Source organism: Tachysurus vachellii, chromosome 25, assembly GCF_030014155.1.
Source record: "Tachysurus vachellii isolate PV-2020 chromosome 25, HZAU_Pvac_v1, whole genome shotgun sequence".
Lineage (NCBI taxonomy): Eukaryota > Metazoa > Chordata > Actinopteri > Siluriformes > Bagridae > Tachysurus > Tachysurus vachellii.
Genome location: NC_083484.1, coordinates 13,780,855 through 13,801,117, shown reverse-complemented (window position 1 = coordinate 13,801,117; position 20,263 = coordinate 13,780,855). Strand labels below are relative to the sequence as shown.

Below are 20,263 nucleotides of genomic sequence, written 5' to 3'. Positions count from 1 at the left end.
TACTCCAGATTTGTATGCATTTTTAATATGTAGATTATCTGCCGTGCGAGTCCCCGTGTCCGCTGTTACAAAGGAAATAATAATATATAAAAATTAACTATATTTTGTGGGAGCATGGTGGCTTAGTGGTTAGCACGTTCACCTCACACCTCCAGGGTTGGGGGTTCGATTCCCGCCTCCACCTTGTGTGTGTGGAGTTTGCATGTTCTCCCCGTGCCTCGGGGGTTTCCTCCGGGTACTCCAGTTTCCTCCCCCGGTCCAAAGACATGCATGGTAGGTTGATTGGCATCTCTGGAAAATTGTCCGTAGTGTGTGATTGCGTGAGTGAATGAGAGTGTGTGTGTGTGCCCTGCAATGGGTTGGCACTCCATCCAGGGTGTATCCTGCCTTGATGCCCAATGACGCCTGAGATAGGCACAGGCTCCCCGTGACCCGAGGTAGTTCGGATAAGCGGTAGAAAATGAATGAATTAACTATATTTCCAAGCTGCTGTTAGATTAAACCAAATCAACTCTTACTGACCAATCAGAATTGACGCGTTGACAGAAATGCTTGAGATGGAGAACTGCTCGTCTTTCTGACATCAACCACAAAAAGCCTAACTGTTGTGATTAATCAGGTTTTATAAACCTCTACAGAGGAACGAGCAAACCCGTTAAACCCAATTTAGCAAGCTGTATATCTCAGTACGTCAGCTTTCTAGCAAAAGAGAACTATCATTTGAATATATTAGAATATGATGCGACAAGTATCACTTTTAACGCCTTATCGAATAAACCTCCTTCTGCACGGATGTAGGAGGAAGTAGGAGCTTAACGGATCTGAGATGGCAGAACAGTGCTGGCAGAGCCACGTACACCTGCCTGGAGCCTGATAACAACGGAGAAAGGCTTATCACAAAATGCACAACACACAGAACAGTTTAAACAAGAGCCTCTTCTCACAAGCTTCTGGCTGCAATCGTCGCTTGGATCCTTCGGGTTTATGTTAGTGCTGTGGGACAAAAGCAGGAAACATGAGATTTTTTTTTGCAAAACAGGCTGCTCGCACTCGTCCAGTTCTTCTCAGCCAAGCGAGCACTTAGAAATTTAAAATGGTTGTTTGGTTGATAATGAAATTGATGTATTTTCGAGAAATCACCCTCTTAGGTCATTTCCACTGATAGAGTCTCAGCCACTTGGAACCGAATATGTAAAAAAAACATTCACATCATACACGAGTTAAAAGCAAAGCTTTTTTTATTGCAATTAGTAGTGAAAGATACACTTCAATCTAAGGCAAAGCAACACTAAAGGCCATCAGAGAAAGAGTTACAAAACATACATAAGAAATACTTTTAAAGGTAAAATAAAAGACCCCTTGGTGTAGCGAGAGAGAGAGAGAGAGAGAGAAAGTGACAGAGAGAGAGAGAGAGAGAGAGAGAGAGAGAGAGAGAGAGAGAGAGAGAGAGGGAGACAGAGTCATGGAGCTCCTGGACATGAAACATTCGTAAAGAACGTCCTTGAGACCCTCGAGCTGAAGGACAGTCCTGAAGGACACTTAGCTAAAAGAGTGCATACTTTGGTTCCTCTAAGGATAAACTTTACTGCTTGAAGGTGTCGTGGAGCTCAGAGTCCAGTGCCGTGGAGAGACACCAAAGATGATGCGTTTAGAGAAAATCAAAAGGAACTTTTTTTTTTTTTTTTTGATCTGCTAAAACTCAAGACAATATGCAGAGCCTACAGTCGTCGTTTGGAATGCTGGAGCTTGACGTTTTTTTTTAGTAAACAACTGTTTGTAAACAATCCACAAATTCAGGAACAGTTGTGCATGTGCGTTACTCTTCATGTGTGAACTCCATCGGAGCTGCATGTTTCTGTCCCCCTTCGTTAAATGAACTAACGGCCGAAATCGAGACCTGCGAGTGATGACGAGGCGGCGGTACGAGCTGCGGCCGTCAGATCGTGACCGTCTTGATCGTGCCGGACTGGAGGAGCCGTATGCTGGACGAGTAGTACGTTTTCACACATGGGGATTTGCACAGTTAGTGGTTTATAAGACGCAACTGCGAGTTAGCATACTTCTCTATACAAACTAAGGCATTTAATAAACAAATTAAAAACAAATAAAAATAAAATAAAAATCTGACAACAGATGAGGCTGAGGCTCATGTCATCCGAGTGGAATGGGACACGTTTTAACTTTCCTGCTCTCTCCTTAAATGGCTCTGGCACAAAAGACAACTCGACTCGAGCAAACGACTACGAACTTCCTGCCTCAAACGCAGGGGAACTTCTATAGCTGGAGTTTAGCAGCTCTGGATTTGAAACACGTCAGCTTTGTTTATTGTATTTGTCAGTGTGGTTCTCTGACCCCTAAACAGAAAACAAGCAGCATTCGGAGGGGTTTGAGGAGGAGCAGCTCCTTTTCCTTTCCCCTAGATATAGCGTCAAGGTCGTCAGTAACCGACAATCGATATCACGATATATCGCAATGAGCAAATCATGTGAAATCCTCAGCCCTTTTTTGTTCCAGGATGAGGTTCTCGAAGAAGTCCGTCTTATTCAGAAGACAGCATGGGGGACATGTTCTCATTTCGAAAATGAAGGCTCTCCCATGATTCTGTTCACTAAAAGAGTATCGTTTCTACGGCAACATTTTCATTTCGGCAGCAAACTCGGACGCTTTCTATGAGGAAAGGGCTATGGAGGGAGTCTCCAGTGTGAGCAAGGACTCGAACCGTACGTACGAGACCCGGGTTTGGTTTCTGAATTACGTGAAAAGCTGCATGTTTCCGCCTCATTCATTTTTTGAGAATGAAAATAAAGTAAGATTCGAAAGGGACCGACTGTCTTTGGCTAGAAAACATGATGTCGCATTCTTTTTGTATATGATACACTAACTGCTGGAATAAAAGATCAGGACATGGAGTTATGGGTATTATTTTTCTGTTTAAAGATTCTGGAATATCCCTGAACACAACCTCATGTCAATGTCTTTAAAGACCACTTAAGGTAATAAAAATAATCCAGTCCTGATGATGCCTCAGTGATTAAACACATGCGTTGAATTGTTTGCAAAGTTTGTAAATTCTAACTGTAGCAAAATGTGGTCGTTTATTTAAATCCTTTACTGATCAGACTTGTGGGAAGCCTTCTGGATGATTAATAACAATAATTTTAACAATAATAATAACAATAATACTGTAAGTGTTAAGATTGCGATATATCGTACAATTGATTATCATCAACACATATACGACTTGACCCGACTAACGATATTCGGCGTTCCGAGATGTCAATCTGTACATTGGATCCCGTTCCAGCACTGATCAGGAAAACCAGGCGAAATCTGTGAGCCTGGTATTAAAAAGAAATCGGCTCTTCAGCGCTGGATCTGAAGAGCTCTCGTCTAACAGAAAAGTGAGGACCGTTTGTTTGGGATGTGGCGCCCTCTTGCTGCACCCTTCCTCGCCCCCCTCCATAACGCCGCCCGCTACGCGGACACTCCAGCCGCAGTTTAGAACGCTTTTAATAAATACACCATAAAATATTTCGCATATATATTTTTTTGAATATTTTAAAAGAAAAAAAAAATTAAATAAGACAAAAATGAAAAAGTTGGCTCAATAAACAGAAAGAAGTGTTAAGGTGACACACACGCACGCGCACACACACAAAATAAGAACACTTCTTACAAATACATCTACTCAAATAGTTAAGGATAAATGTCAGGCATTTAAATCTAGCACTGATACTGTAATCAAAGCGTTTGTTTGCAGTTTAACTCGTTTAGTTGTACATTTGCAGCATACCAAGGTCAGTGAGGTGCAGTGTTTTCGAGATCTCTTGTAAGACGTATATATCCTCCTGGACCCGCACCTATGTGACCGACAAGCACCTGAGGGGTCTCTAATTCTTGACCCTAATACTTCAGGTCGAAAGTGAAGGTAATAAAATAGACTCATATGATATCTGTAAGTACTTTCTACAGGGCATTGCACGAGCGGTGAAGGAACCACCGGAAACGAGCTCAAACCAGCGGGAGCCAAGTGTAAAAACAGGCATGTTTCATCACTACTTCTCAGACAGGATGGAATTATGGGCTGCTTCGGGAGTCGTCTGAAAACTCTTAAACCTATGCCTCGTGAGTTCCGTACAAGGAGCTGCTGAGCTGTCTTGTCTTGTTCTGTAGGGGCGGGGCTAAGTTCCAGGCATTAAATAGTGAGACTGCACAACCTTCGGAGTGCAGACGTTTCCCATCAAAGCCACCAATTTAGACAAAATCCTCCTAAAGTGGATGTCGGGCGATAGGGATGATATTTTGTCTGGCACATACCTATATGCTTAAAAGATTAAAAAACATAAACCCCAAACAATTAGAAAGCAAATTGCTTGTTACTTCCTGTTTGGGTGGCAGTCTTTAAAGTGCTGTGCTAGGCTTTTCTCTCGGTCAGGCTGTGTACCAATTTCCCCATAGTCCTGACAAAAATACAAACAAACCCAGAAGTCACTCATAAACCTTTGTTTTGTTTTTTTATACTTGGCAGATATTATCATTGTTATAAATGAATATACACAAAGACTTCAGTAAGCCTCGTTCTTTAGATGGAAAATGTGTGAATGTAGGCTTGTGCATGCTTTTGCATGTGTGCAAGGTAAGATAAAGAAAACTGTTTGATCTGTCACTTAAATTCGGATTCTTCAGCACCGTCATGAGGAAAGGCACTTTCTAAGGACTTTAACCTCTTTTGGCTCCACACGCTTTACATTGAAACACTGAAAAGGGGAAGGCCTACGGGTTTTCGAGATTGCGCGTCGAGCCGACTTCGGTCCTCGTGAAAGGATAGCAGAATGTCAGCCTCTGTGCTGAACAAAAATTACACGACGCTGAGAATACTCGTGAGGTGAAATACAACTGCTACACGCTAAGCACCATCCGGTCCAACATGCTACACAGCTTTATTCATAACATCTGCTACCAGAACGTTCCTAAAACAGGATTTTATAAATACTCTACATTGTTGAGGTGGAACAAAACTGATGATCATCCAAAATAACTCTGATAGTGGTTCCATTATTTAAAGACAGTCATCACAGCATTGATATCAGCACTGGATCAGGTTTTAACCCACTGATTATCGGATTCGGTGATGTTTTTTTATGCCGTGAACATGAGGTGTTGAAATATACAACACAGATCTTTTATATAAACACAGGACAAAATTGTCCTAAAGCACATCGACATGCTTGGGATGATTTGTTTAACCTGACGACAGAATCTGATGAACAATGAGCAGACCTCGTTACCCGGTACTGATACTAGAATATTGGTATTGTTCTGAAAATGAGAAATGGAATTGGTATCAACATTAGACACTACGCTGTATCACCTAATTTGACGGTGACACGTTCAAGCTCACTGTGATGCTCATATTTAGCACATGCACTAATATCTCTGCTCAGAAAATGCTTCAAACACAAAGTACAGTCTTAAAACCATATTCTTACTCTACATAACATAATCTTGCACCGTTACTGCCGTCTATAGTATATAGTAACATCAGAAAGTCAGTACAATTACATTTTTTTTTTAGTCTATGAAATAATTTAAAAACAAACAAAACAAAAAAACAACAAAAAAAAAGAGTTATAAATAAGTCAGCTCTGGATTGGAAAAGGAGGTGGATTTTTTCCAATAATAATAAAACTGATAAACGGCATCAGGGACCATTTAGCATGACGTGAACTGATTTGAGGTTTAGGCATCATGGGTACCACACTTCAGCACGTCTAAACACAACCCAAACGTCTGTTCTAACAAAGATATGTAGCCAGCACCATTTGCAAACTCTATGTTCCCACCCTCACGACAAAATCTCTGTAGTGTGCATCATAAACAATGCACAGTATAGCACCAAGCTTAATTCAGCTTTAATTAGTGCAGTTACTGTCCCCTCGCTTACAAAACGGGATGTGCTTCAGGAGCAGCAAGAGAGTCTGCTATTAAAACCCCACACTGCCCTCTACTGGCCCTCTGGTGAACAAGCACACGCACGGTCTGCTGCTTCACCTCACTCCCATCCTTGAATGAAGCTGAAGCACACCGTCAGTCTCGTCAAAGGAACCTGTACAATAGCAGCTAGATCCTGATCAGAAGTGGCAGACGATGGTATTGACGTTTCTGCTGCGCAGGATAAAAAGCTGGGAGAGTTACACGGCTATGAAGGACTCACACCGAATCCGAAGACGACCTGAAGGCCACGCAATACTGATCAGTGAAAGATTTTCATTAACGTTATTCTATCACAAAACAGAAGTTAAGAACAGATCATGGCTTTCTGCAATCGAATAAAAGTTGTGACCTCTAAGCCTCGATTTAAGAAGAAAAAAAAAACAACTCTCCAGTGAAACTGCAAGCTTGCGCATCTTAATGCACTGCATTAACAGTTTTCTTAAAAAAAAATAAATAAATAAAAAAAAAGGGAAAAAAGAAACAAAGAGGGGGGGGAAATGGGGAAAGAAAGAAAGAAAGAAAAAAAAAACCTTCTAGAAAATATTCCTTTTCAAAAACCAGGCACTTGAATTTGAACCCTCACCAAAGAGATCTATAAATATATATAAATTATATATAAAAACATACACACTTCCATCTAATGTTCAACCCTCAATCTCGTATTGATATACGGAGCGCTGGGCTGCCATCGTCTTTCGTCTCACATCCTTAACCTTATTCCATTCTTACATGATCCAGAAAAAAAGCTGTACCCTACATAGGTGCTGATCGGTTATTGCACTAAAACCGGAATATCACAATCTGTCCTTTAACACGGCCTCTACTTGAAAAAATAAAATAAAGGGGAGGGAGGGAAAAAAAAAAAAAAAGAATGCCGCAAATAAAAACTGGGAGCAATTAAAATAAAACCAAACAAAAAGTAAAAAAAACCTACAAGTTTATCCACATAAAAATTAAAAATAAGATCACTTTGCGTTGTAGTAAATAAAAGATTAGTGATCCGGACCGATATGGGAGGACTAACACGGCATGAAGCCTGAAGAAATAAATAAAATCAAATCAAAAACGAACTGTTTATAATAGCATCTGGCCCTAATGGGTGGCACTTATAATCAGAGCGTGCGTGTGTGTGAATTGTTGAGATATTCCTAATGTATAATTCGTAACAACTGACACTCATCCGTCTAGCGTTAGACGAACTCTATACCTTTCCTAACTTCGTTCATCTTTCCTGGATGTCATTCTGCAAACACTGGGCGGTCAAAGTGCTGCTGTTACAACCGTGAGGTAAAGAAATCAAGCAGACAAGACGGGGGAGGGGGAGACGGGGACTCCCTTTTGTTTGGTGTAAGGGTCGTCTTAATCCGTAATAAATAAAATGTGGTTGGCTGGTTTTATATTGCATAACAGTGCTGAGTTGGGTGTTGGATTAAAGCAGGTGTGCGCTTCTCAGGCCGGATTCAGGATTGGCGAGACCCCCCACAAACACCCCACCCCCGCTTCCTGCTGCACAGTGTCCGGTCCGCATTTAGGAGGAGGTGTGTGGGCGAGCGAGTGGGATAGATCAGGGCTCTCAGGCGAAATACATGGTCCTCAGGGTGTCATGGTGAATCTGCACAGCTTTGGCCAGAGCCTGGGGGTCTCGGCCGTTACTCTGACCCGAGACGTGGCTTCCCTCGGCACTTTGGATAAAAGAGAGCGGGAGAGAGAGAGAGAGAGAGAGAGCGGGAGAGAGAGAGAGAGAGAGAGAGAGAGAGAGAGAGAGAGAGAGAGAGAGAGAGAGAGAGAGAGAGAGAGAGAGAGAGAGAGAGAGAGAGAGAGAGAGAGAGAGAGAGAGAGAGAGAGAGAGCGGGAGAGAGAGAGCGGGAGAGAGAGAGCGGGAGAGAGAGAGCGGGAGAGAGAGAGAGAGATGGGGGCATTAACACCATGCACACCTTTACTATTTCAACAAAGATCACAAGCTATCTAAAAAGTTCTCTCTCACCTGTCGTGTTCTTTATCCACCAGGTGATAACGGGCACGGAAGGCCACCAGGTGGGCGTAGTAGGCAGGTGCAGGGATGGAGACGGAACGTGTGCAGCGCACGTACGTGTGGCACAGCTGGTAGGTGAGCAGCTGGAACTCGTCAGCTGTGAAGCAGTTGTCGTCCCACAGCACGTGGTAGTGAGAGGGCCGACTTGTGCCCTTGTAGAGAAAAAGCATGCTGTCGGTTCAATAGATACTATATACTGTGTGGCACTAATCGATAAATTACAGGTATGCGGGACTCTCTAGGTCAGAGGTTATGAACTTCCTGAGCTTTCCATGGACACATTAGGTACAAGCTAAACATAATTATAAGCGGACAAGTGACCTGTCCTAGAACTCGATTATAAAACAAAACGACAAACCACAGTCAAACGAGCAACGTCTTACATGGAGGTTTGTTGCAATGTCTCAAAAATTCTTACAGGAAGGATATTTCTTTCTTTACAAGCTTGTTCTAAATGAGTGAACATGACAAAACGTTCAGAACTAGCTAAGCAGCAACAGCTCATAATCATTAGTTATTATAATTATCCGCTTGCGTAAAACAAAGTGTGGGAGAAGGGAGCGCTGAAAAGTCATAGAGATGCAAATATATTCGTTTACAATAGCATCCCCCACGCAGATGTCTAGTTCAGGAGCATGTGGTGTACCTGTATTCCAGCATGGCTGCAGAGGTAAAAGTCGAACTCGTAAGGGTGTGTGATGTCTGTGTCGACAGTCGTACCAGCAGGAATGTTTCCGCTGCGGCCCACCTACAGACGCCATCCAGATTGCCAGAAAATAACAATTACTCAGACGTTCTATTAGCATTAAACTAAGAGTGTTTTTTTTTTTAAATCATTAAGTCATTCCTTTCCAGATGGCATTCGTTATACAAAAAAAAGTTACGATATAATTAGAGTTACAAAGGTTACCAGATGAAAATCTGGAGGATCTTAAGATTCTTCTGCCATTTCTATATAGTTAAGAGAAACATTAGAGCTCAGTATCTCTATTAAGCTCTGTCAACCTGCCAATTCCTTTCAAAGGTCTCCACCGTTCTGCTTTACGGTGGCTCTAATACACTCTTTGTAAATAAGGTCGTTGCTTATGTCTCTTGAGCCTTTCTTAAAAAGTCTGATTCTCTCAATGCAGCTGAAGTAAAATAATTACAGCCTGTCAATGAATAGACTCTTGTGTTAATGAGCGTAATTAAGCATTTGGCTGATAAACGATTAGAGGGACGGTAGAGAGAGAAGTGAAGGATGCCCCCAAAGAGCTGCTAATCCATCTGCAATGGATGTCAATATGGTCTGACGAGTAGTTCATAGCTAATGTCTGTCTGTGGAAGTAGCAACTCAATATTATAGGCTGGTAAGGGAGACTACAGGTCAGATTGGTATATAAAGTTTGTAAAATTATATACAACTGTGAGAAAGCAGTGACAAAATACATGAAGTACTTTGGGTTCATCGGAGTCGGTTGGAACCCCAAGTACTTCATGTATTTTGTCACTGCTATACTGGAATAAACGTCTTGTTCTTCATTAATATCTTCACCATCATCGTCTTATTTTCACACACATTTTATTTATTTCTTACATTGGCGAGCCAGCCAGGAGGGATTAAAAAAAAAAGTGGGGAAAGGTAAAAAAAAAACAACTAATGATTGAATCAATTTTATACGTTTAGAGTCCTAAACCGATTACCTTATGATACTTAAACCTTTTTAGGAATGAGCTCTTTTAGATGTGTATCTTGGAGTGGAATTTGGGTGCAGTTATCTGTAATTTCTTACACAACACTAATCCTTTTATACCATAATAACTTTGAAGCATGGTGGTGGTACTGAGCCAAGGCTGATGGCACTTTACCCCAAGGATTAAACAGTTGGCTTAAAATGCAAAAGATATGGTGAATATGTTAGCCAAAATGCATCAGAGTATTACTACGATGTTACATTCAATAGAAGGCCATCTCATTTGGAGTGTCAGGGTAACTTTGATAATCTGTGATAATATAAGCAATGATAAAATGTGATATCTTTTTTATATGTAAAGGCTGAAACTTTCTAGGGTCTGCAAATGAGCTCACCCTCTCGTTGCGGTCGGCACAGAACAGGCGGGTGTGGTGGCGTTTCTGCACCACAATGTAGGTGATGCCAGGCTGGTACTCTTTCTCCAGGCTGATACAGGCCTCCCTGATAGCCAGCAGTTCATAATACAGCACCTGAAACAAAGTATACACACATACACAATCATTTGTCAGATAGAAAAACTGCTCAGTGATAGAGTGGTGTGACGTAGAATAGCAACCCTGATGCAGCATAAGATTGCATGATGGTTTAAAAGACTGATTACTGACCTGTCTAAACTGGCCCTCGGACACACCGTCCCTGTAGAAGATGATGCGGGTGGGTTTGTATCGGGTCGATTTGTAGAACTGGATGAGGAGCTCACGTACCATGGAGGCCAAGTCCTGAATCACTTCCTGTCTCGGCCTCTGCACCCGCACTGTGGCACAGTACCGACTGGGGTGAGCATCCATACTGCCTACCACCTACAGAAAGAGAGATGGGAATGAGAGAGAATTAAAAAATGTAAAGGAGACATGAAATGCTAGAAGATGAAGAATATTTGAGCTAATGTTCATTTAGAGGCAGATGGATAAGAAAAATCAGTCACCGCAGCGATGGACGGTTTTTTCCCATCTCCAGCAGGAGGGTGTGTGACATCTGCACCCAGGAAGATCACAGGCTGCTGGAACACCGATGGCCTAAAGAACAACATGTACACATTTATCTTACTATCCTTGTTAGAAACTTCCACTGAGATCATTTTTATTGCAGCTAATTAATGCTACATCATCGTTTGCCAAAAGAAAAGCTTTTAAGGTTTTGTAAAAATTAAAGCTTCTCTCTCTCCGAACTCTCACCTTTGATGTGGTACCAGGATGTTGTTTATCCCACCGAGTTTGACGTTGATCTTCAAGCAGAGGTTGGAGAGCGTCTGCGGTGACGTCTTCACCACGTTCTTCACCTGTACGCACTGAGTGGCCATTCCTAGGAGAGTGTCTCCTACACGCTTCACCTCCGCTACACACACACACACACAAACACACACACTTTTAATAAAAATAAATACCTTCCTATTTAAAGTATTAATAACAAAAGAACGACTAGAGCTGGCAGCAATGATCACTGCTGACTGTCAGACAAAAGCTTCAGAGAACAACCAACATTATCACCTTCACTATTTCTCTAGCAAAAAAAAAAAAAAATCCTAAAGCTGGTTTTATACAATCATGTGTTCATCACAGGAACCTTTTAATTAATCTAAAAACTTCATCAGAAGTTACCAGGAATGATTTCAGTGCCTGAGTACACAAACATTTTTATTTTGTTCTACTGCTGCAAAGTGTGTTGTTCTGAACCTAACAGTCAGTTATCAGAGGACTGAGTTACGTTGTTGTGTACCATAGACAGGTGTCTTCCCGGGCAGGATGACGATGATGAGCTGCAAGCCGGAGTAGGTGTTTTTAAGGTGCCTGAACATGGGCTCCACGCTGTCGGCTCCCTGGGCGTATTTACAGAAACACGGCTGGCCCTGGATGGGCATCCCGGCATCCTTCGAGATTTTACGCAGCTGATCTGTAAACCCCCTAAAAATAAATAAATATATAATGAGTAAAAATATTTTTTCCACTGCTGACAGCATTTGGCTCATTCCAAACACTTACTGACATCACTGGAAATGTTTTTAACTTACTTAAGGATCTCTTCACGGCACTGCCTCTGTGTGGCAAAGCATGCGATGGCCCACATCTTGATCTCTACACCGGTGTGAAACTGCTTTCCTCGCATGTCCCACACGCCGTGACTGGGTGTGGCAACAGTCCGGTTCTGCAAGTAAATCACAGGTTGATCTGCTGCATGCTGAGATACAAACAGACAGACAGACAGACAGACAGACAGACAGAAACACAGACAAACAAGACAGACAGAGACACAGACAGACAGAAACACAGACACACACGCACACAGGGCCAAAATGTACTCTACATAAATGTCAGAATGTTTCTATACATCATCATCAGATTAAATTCAAAAACAAATGTGTAAAATACAAAAGCGAACTACTCAAAGATTACCAACATGCATTTCCTAACTATTTTTCCTTATTTTTTTTAACTTAACTACATTTTTTAAAACCTTTTACGTCCCTTAATTAATGTGACTGCACAGTTGGTGTGCTGAGCCATGTTTAGCAAATTGACAATGAATGTTTTTAACGGTGAAAACTATCAATACTTCATTCTTAGTACTTAATTCAGCACCGGAAAATAAATAAATTAAAAAAAAATAAATAGCTGGTTAATTGCTGACTGATGGCGACTGGTTAACAAATCAGCACAATTGGTCAGACCCTGGAACAGTGATTTAGTTATTTTACAAACACACAGTTCACACCAGCAGGGGTTAGAGACAGGGTTAGTTCCTCCAGTGGAGAGCCAGACAGGCAGACGGACAAAGAGAGATGAGCGTGATTTAAAGGAAGGGTACCAGAAAGTTCTCTGAGCTCACCCTGCCCCCGTACTGCAGCATGGGCGCGGGCAACACACGGCCCGTCACGTGAGCCATCTCGTCCCGTACTTTGAACTGGAACTCCTGTACGAACGGGTCGGCCTCATAGTTGGCACTGCGTACCTAAGGAAGTGAAAAAAAAAGGGAGAGAGACACACACAAAAAAAGAGAGAGATAAGTAGAAACTTGAAGAGAATGTGGAGTGAAGGAGAGACATGATCTACGTTTATTCGTGAAAATCGTGTGCGGTGAGATCGCGATAAACGTGAAAAGCTTTCGTCTGAAAAGAATTCCGTCAGCTGACTGAACATTTCGCTTCGGCTCGAGCTGTAATTCTCGACGTGTGCGCTTGAAAAACAAAGACTGCAAGGTTATTTTTAGAATCATGGATGCAAACTGGGGACATTTTGTACATCAGCAATGTCAAATTCATTACGCCCATGGCTCATCTCACACTGTTTGGAACTAAATGAACACAAAAAATAACGGGCATTTGTAAAGAAAAAAAACTGGCATGCATGATCCTCATATTATCCGAACGGAGCTGATGAGCCAAGACATGTTTGGAGCTTGCTAACAAGATAAAATGAAAGGCTATTGTAAAAAACGACGTGCACAGTAAAGCCAGTGGCCCTCGATTATCGTTCACTGTCAGAGCATCCGGTTCTTTTGGAAAGATGGTTCGGATCCAATGAGAGTTTCAGAGATAAATTTAGTTACGTTTACATATATGTTTAAATCTAAGAAGATACACAGACACCTCCTCGTGTTAGAGGGTGCTATGGAAGCCGTCGTGCTGCTACGATGGAAACGCAACAGCTTCGGGAAATCTGGCAAACCGAAACTCTGTTATTATCTAAATCACATCTGAGAAAGTGCGGCCTTCGTGCCTCCTGTGTATATGGAGTGATGCCTAATAAGGAAAGTCACTTCGAGTCCATGACAACCGTCCTCCTGATTTATATCTGCTTACCAGCTGTGAGTTAAGAGAAACGGCATGTACGCTTTATTTACAAAGAGACTATTCCACCGAATCATATACGCATTAATCAATCAATCTGTTGAGTCAAAATGTTTCGCATTATATTAACTGCATTTGCCCTTATTTGTTACGACCACACTTCGACTCAATCTGAAATGATTTATCATGCAAACAAAGACACTTATTTTCTAACAAACAGAGTTTGTTGTTATCTCCACTATTATAACCCTAAAACCTGATGGATGCATATCACATTCCTCAACATTAGTATTATAATACTGTTTTGAAACAGTAGGGGGCGCTCACCAGTCTGCTGATCTCCTCCTGCCGGTCTGGTGCTGAGCGCGCTGTAGCTTTGATCATAGTGGACGTCTGATTATCGGTCAGTTTCTTGATGCATCTCTGCCCTGCTACGATGTTACACACCTGACGAGAAAAGAGACGCAGAAATAAGAACAAGTAAACTGCCTTTGTTTCCTGTGAAACCCGATCAGCATCAGCATTTCTAGAAGGAGGATATCTTTAAAGATTTACCTCTAGGGGCAGGTAGGTGTGTTTCTGCTCCTGGCCGACCTGCAGACACGGCAGGTGAGGGTACTTCAGCTGCAGGTTGTACTTTTCTCTAAAATACTGAGCAACGGTCCGTTCCACGGTTTGTCCATTTTCCAACTGCAAGGGAAACCTGCAGCAACAGAGGTAGGAGACATTATTGTAATAAAGCGCATCGCGATACATCGCTGGTGTTATCAGGTGTGATCTCGAGCAAATCTAATAAGCATCGATATCTAATATTTACTTGTATAACACATAGGGCAATTATAATAAACCTATTCATTAATAAGGACGTTGTTTTGTCGGATTAGTAACAGCTTACTGGCCCATTGGCCTATTTTGCCATAATTGTATGTATGTAATCTTAGTTTTTCCTCATATGGAAATTGCTAGATGGTTTTATAACCAATTACTTAACATTAAAATATTAAGAACTTGTTCAAACCCCTAAATATGTTCCAAATAAATTAAAAACTTGAAAGAAATCCTGCAAACAAGGTTTAATTCCCTGGTAACATCTGAGTAAGTCTTTTCTTCATAAAAACACAGTGACTAAAAACACAGTGACTAAAAACACAGTGACTAAAAACACAGTGACTAAAAACACAGTGACTTGTCAAATTTCTTGATGCCCTGCCCCGTCCCATCTCGGGCCCCTGCTCTGGACCACAGTGAAGGTGACTCACGTTTGATGGCTGGCAGGTCGGCGGGTCACGTTACACACTCTGTACTTCCTCCGCATGGTTCCACAGTGCGTCACCTCAACCTTAAGACCTAAAAGACACCCACACAATGAAGGAAAGAAAAGAGAAAACACACCACAGAATAAGTGTTGGCACTTAAATCTTTAACCCGGTCTGAATTTAATTCACTTGTTGCTCAAGGCAAGGGGAACAGCATTGGGATGAAACTTGTATTTCTCTTCTTCTGGTACAAACGGAGTAGAAAATGACTTATTGGTTTGCGTTACAAATTTTAAAAGTCCACATTTCAAGCTTGTTGCACCAGAATATACGTATTACTGTGAGGGTTTGGGTTGTGAGTCACCGCTAAATGAAATCCGTATCAAAAAGATCAGCTCAGAGAAACAGATGACGCATAGTTCGAGAGGAGCCTAGGGCAAGAAGAAGCCAGAATCTTGTACTCATCGTTCCCTGTTTTTCCCAGTCACCAGCATTAAACACTCTACAAAAGACTCACCTTTGATTTCTTTGGTGAACTTGACTCTGTGAGAATCGGTGAGGGGACGGGGCTGCTCGTCAATGTTGTGGATGTCCAGGACCTCGCACATGAACTGGATGACTGGCTGTGCTTTGTAAAAGGCTGTGGCTGACACTAGGGGCAAAACAGAGAAACAGGAAATTGTTAAACACTATTTATCCAAAATATACACTATTTATCTTAATCCCAAAATACGCCCTTACACGTACGCTTCCTTAGTTTGTGAACTCGAGTCGTGATTCGACGGCGTACGAAGTACGACAATGTGAACATGAAACGCGTAACAAAGTAATGCGTTTATCTTGAAAGCTTATGATGGCGTAAAAAATAGAATTATGAGGAATAGTGAGTTACTGGACTTATTTCAAAAAGCTGCAGTTAGGACACGAATGAGCACTAACACTTTTGCTGCATTTGTTAAACACAGACACGGTTTCTGGAAAAAGTTTGTCAAACATGCCATAGCCACATTTCCCTTGTGGTTTAAATATCTGACTACGCAGACGCACAAATTTATTAACTGTCGGAAAAGGTAAAAGATGATTCCGCAGCCCTTTCAGAGAACGTGGGTACCTCTGAATTCCGACTTCGACGGCTTCAAGATAAATTGTATGATAAACAAAAATCAGGATATCAAATTCCTCTAAAACAGGAAACGAGAATGGCTTTTTCCCCCCGGGAGAATGAGGACAATCAGCCGCTCTGTACTTTTAGCTGTTTTCCTCCACACTTCGTGAGAAGTGTAAAGAATCGGATGACAAGAGCAAGAAATCGATAAATCCTGGGAACACACTTGCACCCTGAAGTGGCATGAACTCAAAGCTGAGCCACAATCGCCTGCTTTCGCGCCTTTTCTGTGACTATTCGCTCTATTATAACAGACACAAAGAGAGTGTAAAAAGAGAGGTGCTCTCAGACAGGCGGGCTTTCCCAGTGATGGTGGGGGCAGACCAGGAGGAGTGGGCTTAGTCAACTGAAAACTGTGTCTAAGTGTCAAAGAGCTGTGTGTGTGTGTGTGTGTGTGTGTGTGTGTGTGTGTGTGTGTGGCAGGGGGTGGGCAAAGTTCCAGACAAAGAGAAGGACGGCGTGGCTGAAACCCCTTTCATACATGCAGGACTATATGCAGACAGAGTTAAAGTTACAGGAAATTTGAAGCAGCGATCCGGATTTTCAGTAAAGCTTCGCTGTGACGTCTATTGTTCGAAACACAATGCAAAGAACGCTCGGTTAAAGTGAATTTAATCTGTCGAGTAGCATCTTATTCAAACTGAAGCATCTTCTGTCACACACTAATAATGTTTCCTACTTAGTTTAGAAGTGGAAAGTCGTCTCAATTTCGAGGGCGAGCTACCCGACGTTCGTTTTTTAAGCGTTATGAGTCAGGAAAATTTACCTCTTCTAGGTTAAAAGGTTAACGTAAAGTAGTGCTACTTTGTTTAGTGGTCATACTGTGAGCAGCAACGTTGATCTGACTTCTTGTGCATTTGCTTCGGTTTTTCCTAGTCTGAAGTCAGAAATTCCAAACACGATGATAAATTCATATTCAGAATTTCTAGCATGAGCTCACCGAGCCTGGCGGTGCTGCAGCAGTGGTTTGTGGGTGTGAAGTGGACGTTTCTGCTAGCACCTGCCAATGCTTAGGTTTTCTGTGTGGCTCCCTAAACCCACGGTACACAGAGGGAAAAAAAAAAAACCCTCACCATCAATGTTAAGCATCATCTTCCACATGGCAGGGCGAACAGACTGATGGAAGCCGAACCAGACCTCTCTTCCTCCTCCCAGGGGATGGTCATAGCCCTCTGGAGCGGAGAAGAACGAGCGGCCCACTGGAGTGTATCTGCAGGAGGAAGTGGATAGATGAATGGATGATGAGTCGGTATTTACACAGAATAGCTTTATGTTCACTACGTCATCGTGTCTTGAAAATGCAGTCGACGAGGATGTGTGTTCGTAAAACTTCAAAGCAGGATCTTTTCTATTGATATTAACAGCTCTACTACACTCTACTTCTCATACCGGACCTCCGTTATTTTTCTTTTGTACTTGTATGTGGCTTTTCCTTCTATCTAGGTTGGCTTGGTGGCTTCTCGGATTACCTCAGAAGCTCTTGCTGAACTGAGGTCAAACAGAGTGCCAAGCATTCCCTGTTCCCAGACACTACAGAGTAAGGATCCTCTCCTGTTTTAAAATAGCCTCTGCCTAAACCTTTACAGAGATATAAATAACACGATCTGAATAACCGATTACGATCCGTCGTGGATCAGAACGAAGAGCGTAAGCTTGAGCACGGTGTGCGATAATCTCTTTACATTCCTGCTGTACTCAGTATGTTTTTGCTACCTCTTTTACTTCTGTTCATTCTCGCTCCTCTCCTCTGTCGCTCCTGCCACCTCTGTCTAGCGTATCCAACCGTACGATGCTACTTCCTTGAGTAATAAACCTGCTCCTGAGAGATGTGCTAGAAACCATGTAACACACACACACACAATCCCTGAACGACAGATTTGTAGGAGAACAGCATCAACATTATTTATTCAGCAGCGACATGTGGTTAGTTAATTACAGCCATTAAAATCCTTTTTTTTCCCCCTCTTCCTGTCCCTTTCTCTCTCAATTCTCTCTCTTTGGCTTTTTCAATGCAAACATGTCTACTGTGTCATTAAAACTTTAGGACCAATTGAGTTGCGAGGCCTCTTGCTGGAAATGCTGTAAGACTGATGTAAAATCCCATAAGGTCAGAAGGTAACTACATAGTCGATGAAAGATCGAGAGCATCTGCTAACCACGTTATTCGTTTATAATATTCTTTTGTCGGTTTGATGGAGTGAAGCTCCCTGGTTGTTGAAATGGGTCCAGTTTTCTAAATATAATCTACAAGTATGTACACACCAATGACTGAACCTTTCATTCCAAAACTGAAAACTAAATTTCAGCAGGCTGCCACACAACCTGTATAGAACTGTACGAGCCGGAAAGTCTTGTACGAGTGAAAGTCCGAGATTGTAACAGAATTATCACCGACCACCGTCGCACAGAATCGGAACCGATCACCTCAGTTTAACGTGTTAACAGCAGGCGCACACATATTCCCGTACCACATCCCACACATCTGCGCTAGGACATCTCCCAGACTATCTGGAGTGTCATTTCACACCTGACTATAATGGCTCTGCTTTTGGACCGGATAAATATAACGCTAGATGAAAAAAATGACCAAAGAAATTTCAACACCTGATCCGGCAATCTGTTGCTGTTTCTTTTCCATCAGTTTACAAGTTGTTAGTGTTTATTCAAAGTTCTCAGAGAAATCGCTAAAGCCAAAGTCTGACTGCAATCCAATGAGAAGCAAAAATAGATCATAATGAGCCAATAAATATTGACAGTGACTTGGATACCTGCCGTTTTCTGAGAATTGGCCTGGACACACAAGTGCTGTTTATAACTTTAGAAAAAGAGCTGTGCTGCCAACACGTACACAAACGTACTTGATGGCTCCCTTGTATCTCCTCACTCATGTGTTGAAATCGGTGTCATTTTGTTTACCTAGAGCGCTCGCTGCATGAGAGCTCACGCACCTCGTCAGAGCAACAGATTTGCTAAACATAAACCGACACTAATTCTTCCTTACTGCAAATGAAAGTGTTAAGCAAAACGTACAGTAGGTACTGTATTAAATCTGCTTATTTGCTTTTACATTAGAGCTACAGAGTTAACGTGGGTAAAAAAGGGAAGCTGACAAAACATCAGTAATGTAGATCGTCTTTCAAGCTTTGGGCCAAAATGATAAACTTACGACATGACAAACGGGTCCGTTGTCAGGTGTGAATTTGGGAAGCAGTACCAAAAAAGCTGTACTACTGTAAAGTCTTTTCAGCTGCTCCTGAAAAAGCTACTGCTCTGTGTTGGGTTACTCTTATCGCTCTCGGTGAAGACGGGAATGTTGCAGGTGTACAAACACTCACAAACAGTGTTTAGGTGTTTGCCCACAGGAACAAAAAAGCGATCGGTGGGGAGTGGTCTAATCTTTTCTTCAGTTCGATAGATAAAGGTTGCAGCTGGGGTCCTACGTGCCAAGATGGTAGAGTGATATTCTACAAGCTTTCTTTCATCCAGTAGATGGAAACTGCACCTAATAATCCAACTATATTTCCCATAACCTACTATTTGTGAACCAAATGCAAATTTCGCTCGTTTGTATGGTCTGAAGCTTTGCCATTTTTATTTACTTCCAAGCTTCGAGGACTTGTTTGTAATAAGGAGATAACTTGAAAGGATGAACTATTCGTTTAGAACAGGGGTCGGCAACATGTGGCTCCGGAGCCGCAAGTGGCTCTTTCATCCCTCTGCTGCGGCTCCCTGTAGATTTGGAAAATAAATATTTAATTTAAATTTATTTTATTTTACTTAGTTAGTTTTTTTAAAAAATGTAATTCTAAATTCTAAAATTATGATGCTCTTCTAACATTAAAATAAACCGTGTTTAATTTTTTTGGTCGCTCAAAATATGCGTCATAACCGCCGACTTGCGATCTGACACACTGAAGCCGACGCATTTTTGGTTTGCTGCAGCCGGCAAGTTAAAATTTTGATGTCATGCAGGGCTGTCAAGTTCTATTTATCATATATTTAATATGCCGCAGCGCCCAAAATGTATCAGTCCTCACCGCTGTCTCTATGAAACCGGGCAGGAATCAAGCGCGTCTCAGTTCTTAGTCGAGCCTGACACTTATCAGCCAATCAAAAAAAAAAAGAGGCTACACAATAGCCAATCAGAAAATAGCACTATCTGGGTAAGATTTAACACAACAACCAATGAAAAAAATTGGGGTTGCAGGGGGGTTGGAGATGTCACTCTTGCCTGTCTTCAAAACTTGAGAGCCCTGGTCATGAATACGAAGAGGACTCAGTTAGACATTGAACATTTTA

At 42.0% G+C, this 20,263-nt stretch overlaps 1 protein-coding gene across 2 annotated transcripts in view; it reads right to left on the bottom strand.

The window, feature by feature from the left end:
* Positions 1–1,215: 1,215 nt before the first annotated feature.
* Positions 1,216–20,263, bottom strand: part of ago3a (argonaute RISC catalytic component 3a) — a 31,812-nt gene continuing 12,764 nt past the window's right edge. The window contains exons 5-19 of one of the 2 annotated variants that reach the window (XM_060862309.1): positions 17,038–17,174; positions 15,317–15,451; positions 14,803–14,890; positions 14,099–14,246; positions 13,871–13,990; positions 12,562–12,705; positions 11,768–11,901; positions 11,476–11,660; positions 10,935–11,094; positions 10,685–10,775; positions 10,365–10,559; positions 10,095–10,229; positions 8,673–8,774; positions 7,979–8,178; positions 1,216–7,676 (exon numbers count right to left, since the gene is read on the bottom strand). In XM_060862309.1, the coding sequence (XP_060718292.1) occupies positions 7,568–7,676; positions 7,979–8,178; positions 8,673–8,774; positions 10,095–10,229; positions 10,365–10,559; positions 10,685–10,775; positions 10,935–11,094; positions 11,476–11,660; positions 11,768–11,901; positions 12,562–12,705; positions 13,871–13,990; positions 14,099–14,246; positions 14,803–14,890; positions 15,317–15,451; positions 17,038–17,174 (2,083 nt within the window). In that variant the 3' untranslated portion in view covers positions 1,216–7,567. The remainder of the gene's footprint in view (positions 7,677–7,978; positions 8,179–8,672; positions 8,775–10,094; positions 10,230–10,364; positions 10,560–10,684; positions 10,776–10,934; positions 11,095–11,475; positions 11,661–11,767; positions 11,902–12,561; positions 12,706–13,870; positions 13,991–14,098; positions 14,247–14,802; positions 14,891–15,316; positions 15,452–17,037; positions 17,175–20,263) is intronic. The other variant, XM_060862310.1, reaches the window with a different exon arrangement.